The sequence below is a fragment of the Diadema setosum genome, chromosome 18 (genome assembly GCF_964275005.1).
Source record: "Diadema setosum chromosome 18, eeDiaSeto1, whole genome shotgun sequence".
In the NCBI taxonomy this organism is placed as follows: domain Eukaryota; kingdom Metazoa; phylum Echinodermata; class Echinoidea; order Diadematoida; family Diadematidae; genus Diadema; species Diadema setosum.
This window is the reverse complement of record NC_092702.1, coordinates 31,635,913-31,644,602: the sequence shown is the minus strand read 5'-3', so window position 1 is coordinate 31,644,602 and position 8,690 is coordinate 31,635,913. Positions and strand designations below refer to the sequence as shown.

At 39.2% G+C, this 8,690-nt stretch overlaps 1 protein-coding gene across 1 annotated transcript in view; it reads left to right on the top strand.

Moving 5' to 3' along the window:
• The first annotated feature begins 4,975 nt into the window (after positions 1–4,975).
• The window catches only part of LOC140241697 (hexokinase-4-like), a 28,158-nt gene continuing 24,443 nt past the window's right edge, over positions 4,976–8,690 (top strand). Inside the window, exons 1-2 of the mRNA XM_072321440.1 lie at positions 4,976–5,131; positions 7,586–7,725. Of these exons, the coding sequence (XP_072177541.1) occupies positions 5,023–5,131; positions 7,586–7,725 (249 nt within the window). The 5' untranslated portion in view covers positions 4,976–5,022. The remainder of the gene's footprint in view (positions 5,132–7,585; positions 7,726–8,690) is intronic.

Below are 8,690 nucleotides of genomic sequence, written 5' to 3'. Positions count from 1 at the left end.
ATGTGATATGCAAATGGCAAAGTGAACATGTCACATACAAATTTGTAGTACCCTAACAGCTTGCCATATAGTTTGTACATAAAATGTCGAAATTTCCAGTTTTTCATTCAAATGCAATTATGTGCAAGGCTCAAATCCTGACATATCTAACTGATCACTATTCTGAAGTTATTCAACCAGGAATAACGTCATGTTTCAAACTTCAGTGACAGAAACATTGAATTTTCATCATTTTTTTTTTACACGATCAATGGAAAATTTTGAGGTTATGACATGGTCAGCTCACTCATAAGTTTGCATATCCACCAATACAAGAACTGTTAAATTGCAAAAATTAGCAAAACTTCAAAATTTCATAACTTCCTACTTTTTCATCCGATTTCAGTCAAATTTTTACCGCTGAACTCGTAAGATTTTACTCTTTTTCATCAGACTAACTTATTTTTGGACTGGAATTCCCCTTTAAACTCTTGTTGACACTGAGGAAACATGTGATGAAGATATTTATGAGCAAAAGGCGCACACTTGTCCCTTGTTCAATATGATTTTTCAAAGGTGAATTGGTGGAAGACACCAATGAATGCAGCTCAAGTTGCAACAATGTACGTGTAAACCTACGCACGTGTGTCAGCTGTGGTCCACAAGGGGTTTTAGCATTTCGCTTCCAACATGCATGAATTCTTGTGCAATGTCCTCAAAAGCCAGCAACACGCTATGCAACATCCTCATGTAGGCCTCATGTAGGCCGAATCAATCATGTAAAACTTGTGCAAAGCTTGAGAATCAAACGATACACTATGAGTACTTAGAAAATTTGTGCACAGAACATAAGGCAGGACATTGAAGGTACAAATAAGCAACACAATAGGAAATAAGATATGAATTATTGCGCACTATGTGCTTGTGATAGGCACTCTGCTTGCCTACAATTTTTGAAATATTCCCACATTCAGAGCTTGCAACATGCTCACATGCTCAAATTTTATGTTGTGGACCACCCTGGTGTGTGTACACTGCCTGTGTTGCTGAAGTCATGCATATTTATATGCAGAGCTGATATTTGGTTGTCAGGTGAATGTCACTAATTTGCACAGATTACAAGTTTCACTTTTGATATACTGTATCACCTTTTGGTTTGAAAGGTAGCTAAAACCAACTGTGGCAAATTCAGTCTCTTGAAACAATCAGAATTTTCTTGCATTGAATCATTGGATATGTTCAGTAAATAGCTCTTTGTTTTCATTTCAGTTGATCTGCAAATGGGTGTTCATACATCTTTATCACTGTTTCGTGAAAGTGTTCAAGTTCTCCCTGGTACAGAGAGTTTACAGATGTTCACAGTACATTTTATGGATTTTTTTTTCTCTGAATTTGCTCATACCATACTGCTGACAGCTTCAGTGTGAGATTGCAAAACCAACTCTCTTAAAAAACTTCTGAAATCGTGGAGCTTTGAAATCTTCCATGTACTTTAAAGCAAGAAATGCATAATTCATGTAATTTCTCATTCAAATTACTATAAGTGCTTATGAAATTTTCTCATTGATATTAACATGTTCTTTTATCTTACAAATGAAGATAAATTCCTCCTATTTTATTTTACCATCAACCCGTATTGTGTGTTGTTTGATTGGCATAAATATCTTGAAATTGATTATACCCCCACTACACGTAGTGTGAAGGGGGTATATAGGAATCACCGCGATGTTGGTCGGGCGGGCGGGCGGTCGGGCGGTCGGTCTGTTGCAAAAGCTTGCGTCGCGTTCTCCTCCTACAGTTTTGAAGCAATTTAAATGAAATTTAGGGTAAATGGTGATATTGAGGTATACATGTAGATGTGCAAGACATGTTTTTTGTGTTTGTCGGACAATGCGTTGCCATGATAACCATAATTTTACCGAAACCTTGTGGATTGAATAACTTCCATAGTATTTAAGCAATCAATTTCAAAATTGGTATCTATGATGATCTATCGGTGTAGCTATGCAAGACACTCTTTGTGTTTGTACTTGACAAAGTGTTGCCATGGTAACCGCATGTTTTCTTCAAAATCTTGTGGAGTGAACAACTTCCACAGTTTTGAAGCAATTGAAATCAAATTTGGTAGGCTAATAGGCCCGTTCACACACAAGGGAAAAAGTGCGATTTAGAAATCGATTTTCTTATCGCGATCAAAATTTGAAATTTTTTCCTGTGTGGACAGAAAAATTTCACTAATTTTTGTGATCCTAATCGCGATCCAACTCGCACTATTAGTGCGATTTTTCAGAATAATCGCAATTATTTTGCCAAGCATCGTGTTTGTGAGCGCGATCGAGATTCGGAAATCGGTATTTTTAATCCCATCGTTCGTAGCGCGTGAACGTCAACATTACTGGGACCGCGGGGGTCAGTCTTCGGTCATGCAAGTTTCGCGCATGCGCAGTTTGGCCACTGATCGTTCTTTCCTTGCTGCGAAGTGCGATTTTTCCTTGTGTATGAACGGTCGAAAAAAAAAATCGAAATTTGGATCGCGATTGTAATTTCGATTTTCGTTGTGTGTGCACGGGCCTATTATGGCCTTGAGGCATAGACGTGCAAGACATAATTTTTGTGTTTGTCGGACAAAGCGTTGCCATGGTAACCATAATTTTACCAAAACCTTGTGGATTGAATAACTTCTACATCATTCAAACAATTAAGGTCAAATTTAGTATGTATGATGATCGGGAGGTGTAGTTATGCAAGACACCAATGTGTTAATATAAGAAAAATGTGTTGCCATGGTAACCACTCATTTTTGTATCAAATTGAACCATTTAATCTATGAAGGTGAAATTTGGTGTGTATGATGGTCTTTAAGTGTAGTTTTGTAAAATGTCCTTTGTATTTGTATCAGACAATGCATTGCCATGGTAACCACATTTTTTTTTTAATCCTGCGGAGTGATCTTCTTCCAGTTTTCAAGCAATTGAAACCAAATTTGGTAGGCATTATGGCGCTGAGGTATAGATGTGGAACACATAATTTTTTGTGTTTGTGACACAAACCGTTGCCATGGTAACCACAATTTTACCAAAACCTTGCAGATCGAATAACTTTTCCATCATTCAAGCAATTAAAGTCAAATTTAGTATGTATCATGATCTAGAAGTGTAGTTTTGCAAGACACCAATGTGTTAGTTTAAGGAAAATGTGTTGCCATGGTAACCACTCATTTTTGTATCAAAATAAATCATTCAAGCTATGAAGGTCAAATTTGGTGTGTATGATGGTCTTTAAGTGTAGTGATGCTGGGGGAAAGCATGTTTCCATCATTGCTGTAAGTTTTATACTCAGTGTCAACTCTGTAATTGTACAGTAAACTAAAATTATTCTGTTTCCAATTCGACAAGTGCACAAAATTGGTATTGACGTCATTGCCCTCATGACATCACATATTATAAAATGGGTTCAAGAATGTAGCCAATTGGAAGCGCTGAAATGAGTCACGTATGCGCTCATGATTTTCTTACTAACATGCACGGCCGTGCAAAAGTGTGCAACGAAAAGTCATAACAGCACGGCGTGTTATCCTATGGGACATTGCAGAGAAAGCGTAACTGCACAGTCACTGACGTCACAATGTTTACACTAGCAGTGCACACTCAATCAGTTGTTACAAGTGTGTCGCGCGCTACTATACGCGCTGTCAATCCTGTAAACAACTTCTAGTTCGGGCTGCCAGCCGGCCTTTCTTGCGCATAACATGTGGCGTACGTATATTTTTATACGTACTTATATGTGCAGGATTTCCGAGTGCGACGTGCGTAAATGTTTGGGACGAACATCTTCGGACATCTTGACTTTTGAGCAAGTGCTACATGTAGCTGACTGGTATTGACCCACAAAGGTACATGAAAAATGCTGATTAGTTTTCAACCCATTTTATAAATCCAATAATACAAAGGTTTAAGTTCGTGACGTTAGTGGAGATGCATCTCCACTAACGCATTCTCACCTGTGTATTATTTGTATACTATAAAGCAACACTAGGGGTGGGGGTATTAATCACCTTCAGTGATAATTCTAGTTGTACATGAATAGAGATTACCATATTACCTTCATCCTTATGGTGTCAACATGGCATTCAATAACACATGTTGACTACATAACTAGGTCAAGTTTGGATGGATTACTGAGTGATGATTAAAAACCTTGGCATGCTAAGCTTAGTGCCTGCATGAGCACGTATTGAGGGTTGGAGACATCTACAGTGTGTTTTGAAGGGAACCAAAACCAAAATATAAATGTGGCTTGAGTGAAAGCAGTAATGTTATTGGAACACATTAGTGAAAGTTTGAGGAAAAGAAAAGAAGAAAAAAGAAAGAAGCTATGAATTTTCAAGTTTTGGTGCAGTCATTACTGGACATGAAGACTATTACGTTTCGTGATGTCGTCATGGACAACGATATTAAGAAATACAAGGAAAATTCCTCAAAATTTCATTTTTCATGAAAAGTACACATTCCATTGACTTGTTACTGACATACATGTATTGATTTATGTTAAGGATAATATTCTCCTGCAAATGCTTTCTGAAAAAGGTAAGTCAAGTGCTCTTTCGTTATGTTAGAAGAGTGAAAAATGTTGAATTTTCTGTTTATTTTCTTCATTTTGTTATCGCTAATGATGTCATGAACTGTAGTAGTCTCCTTATCCACTGATGACGGCAGCAAAAACTCATAACTTTTGAATTAATTGTCTGATTTTCCTCAAACTTTCAGTGATATATTTCACTGCCATATCAATGCTTTCACTCCACCCACATTTTACATTAAGGTTTTGATTTCTTTAAATAAGTTCAAACACTCCTGTTGACACAAGAACACTGGTCTGGTTTTCAGGCAGGGTATGATGCTGCCCACCCTTCACCAAGATTGCTGATGAGAGAATTTTCACTTGGGTGTTACAACGTTGGGTATCATTGTCACATTTCACCAACAGGAGGTTGAGTCTCTCTTGAGGAGGTTCCACCTGAGTCGAGAGCTTCAGTATGACCTGATGCGGAGGCTGGAAGGGGAGATGAACAAGGGTCTGAAGAGGAGCACAAACGAAGAGGCTAAGATCAAGATGTTGCCGACATACGTCACCTCCTTGCCAGATGGCACTGGTTAGTTTCTCTCCATCTCCTCCATCATTACCCCCTCTTCTGATCGCTTTGAAAGCGACATAGCTTTAATAGAGTTGATATTAGCTATGTCATTCAGATGGTGATCCTTGACCTTGAGGATAAGTTCTATGGGATGCCAAGTGTCGCATCGTTGATTTCGTCTTTGGAATGGCCATTTTATCACGAAATCGGTCATTTCACTGACAAACTGATCATTTATTCAAATTCATGAAATGAATTCATTCAAATGACTTTATTCAAATTCATGAAATTTTAATATGAATTTATTAGAATTCATGAAATTAACTGATCATTTGATTGACAAAATTTCATCATAGAAATGACTGATTTCGAAATGATCATTTCATGTAAGAAATGACTGATTTCGAAATGATCATTTCATGTAAGAAATGACTGACTTCGAAATGATCATTTCATGTAAGAAATGACTGACTTTGTAATGAAATCGACTGTGCCACACTTGCCGCCCAATAGAACTTACGGTGTATCTTCAAGGTTAGCTATCCGTGAGATAAAGGATCACTGTCTGAACATAACTATTGTGACGGGTCTAGGGCAATTACCCCCTGGGCAATTACCCCGGATCCTCCCTAAGGCCCTAATCCTAATCCTAATCCTGAACCTAATGGTAACCCTAAACCTAGCCCTAACCCTAATCTTTACTCTAACCTTACCACTAACCAGTATTTAGCCGGGGGGGGGGGGGGGGTGGGGGGGGGGTAATTGCCCTCAGGGGGTAATTGCCCGGATGCGATTGTGTCACAGTCATTCAATTCCTCATGGTGGGAGCACAGGAAAGTAGAACTCACATTATGACTCACATTATGACAAAGTCTACAGAAATAAAGTTATGATAGACCCGCTGGTTTATGGCATGTCTTATCTCTTGTTTATTAACAATAAATTACGGTGCTTGTAGTGAGGCAATGATAGCAATTTTATCTCCCTGATCACCTAATATCATGGTTGATTGATTTTTTTTTTCCCCTTAGCTCATCCTAGCCAAAGACTAAAGGAAGCCATTGGTAGCCATTCATTAAATTGTACAGAGGGCCACAATAATCCAAATCTCTGTGAATTGCTAACTTTTTTTTTTCTCTGGAATTTTGATATTGTGCAGGTAAATATTGAATTATGTTGTTCACACTGACAGTGGCATATTACATGAGACCAAAATTGTACATCTGAGTTGATGGCAAGATTGGATTGGGCTCAATAATTATGACTGTACCCCCAAGGGGCAAGAGTGATGAAAACATTACACATCTTATCCAGATGTGGAAGTAGTAAAGCCATATCATTTTGTATAATTTTCATATATTCTGGTTATCAAAGAGACAGAGAATGCAGGTTGTATTTAAGAGTGGAGCTTAGAGTGGAGCATGAAGATAAGGAAAATATGCAGGGTCACAATATAAAGGAATTTGTAAGAAAATATATTTCTTATAGATTTCTCTTTTCTCTTTTTGTCTGCCTCATCTTCTCTGAACTAAAGCACTATGTATAGAGAGATGTAATGATAAATATATTCTGAATGAAGATTTCAAATTTGTAAACCCTGTCAAGAAGAAAATGAAGAACTTCTGCCATTTTTTTTTTTTTATGCATCTCCCTAAACTTGCTTTGAATGACATCGTGACATTTGAGAAATCAGCAGGCAAACAGCAGACAGTCTGGTTATTGTTGACTTAAAGAGCTATTCCCCTTCAGAGCATACTGGGCACCCGTAGACACGGGGTTTGCTGATTTGAATTGGATGAAAGGTATTGAGGTCTGCACAAAATGTAAATCTGCAGATGACTCTGCAGCTCACGTCCTTGTGGAGCTGAAAGTCACTTGATACAGAATCAGCGGGCTACATTTTGCTTGCCATAGACTACCAAAGTGTGATGTCATAACCATTCATTGCCATGGAAACCAGTTTTAAACGACCTCCCCTAGCCCGGTCTGTGAACACCAAAGTTGCTTCATGCCCACACGTCGTTCTTACCCAGGCTATAACAAAAGACTGTAATATCATCACTTTGGTATTCTATGATGCTGTAGCACCCTGAGACCCCTTTTTACTTCAACCTCGACTTGTAGAAGGGAGTTAAAGATTTCACATTAAATTTTCTGCAGGTTGAGACAAATTGATTATGTTTCCATGGAGATTCAAAATTGCCGAGTAGACTGTAACAGAATGACATGAGCCAGTCAAAGAAACATGTACATGAGTTTTCCCACACTGCACCCAAGCACACATACTCACACACTCTCACAGTGTGTACATATTGAACTGTGGCTGTGGGTAGTTCAGGGGATATATGATAGTTAAAGGGAAATTCTGAAACCCATTTCTTTCTTTTCATTTTTCTTGTATACTGCTACCTGCTGTACAGTTATTGATGTTTTCTGTTTTTGTGTGTTAACAATGACATTCATTTCTTTCAGAAAAAGGGAACTTCCTTGCCCTAGACCTTGGGGGCTCAAACTTCAGAGTTCTCTTGGTCACGATAAACAACGGGAAAAGCGAAACGTGTATGGATGTCTATACTATACCAAACGAAGTCATGACCGGACCTGGAGATCAGGTAAACGCAGACTTCAGCCTTCCAGCCCATTGCTGTCATTTTTTTTTTTTTTATTATTGGTCAAAGTCCACTGATAATTGCATTTAATTCTGCATGCTCCAAAGCCAACTGTGTTGTGTGTCATAGATTGGCGAGTGTGTTTCAAGGAATAAAGCATATAACATAGCATAACATAACATAACATAACATAGCATAACATAACATAACATAACATAACATAACATAACATAACATATCATAACATAACATAACATAACATAACATAATATAACATAACATAACATAACATAACATAACACTGTATTGGTAGCACACAACACAACACCATACCACAAGACACCACCCCAACACACCAACCCACACCATATCCCACCCAACCACATCACCCTGCACCACACTACACAGCACTCCACACCACATCCCACTCTACCATACCACACCCCATACCACATACATTCCATCCCACCCCACCACATCCCACCCCACCAAACCACACCCCACTACACCCCACACCATATCCCGCCCCACCATTTCACACCTTACATTACCCCACACCATACTACACAGCACCCAAAACCACATCCTGCCCCACCATACCACCCCCACACCACCCCATACCACACTTCACAACATCCCATACCACATCCCACCACATCACACCACCCCATACCACATCCAGCCCCACCAAACCACACCCCACATCATCCCACACCACATATCCCACTCTACTATTTCACACCGTACATTTATACTCCACACCATACTGCACAGTACCCCAAACCACATCTTGCCCCACCCTACCATACCACCCCCATACCACCCCATACCACACTATACAACATCCCATACCACATCCCACCACATCACACCACGCCCCACACCACCCCATACCACATCCGGCCCCATCAAACCCACTCCACACCACTTCCAGCACCCCACCTCGCATCACACCACACCTCACCCAT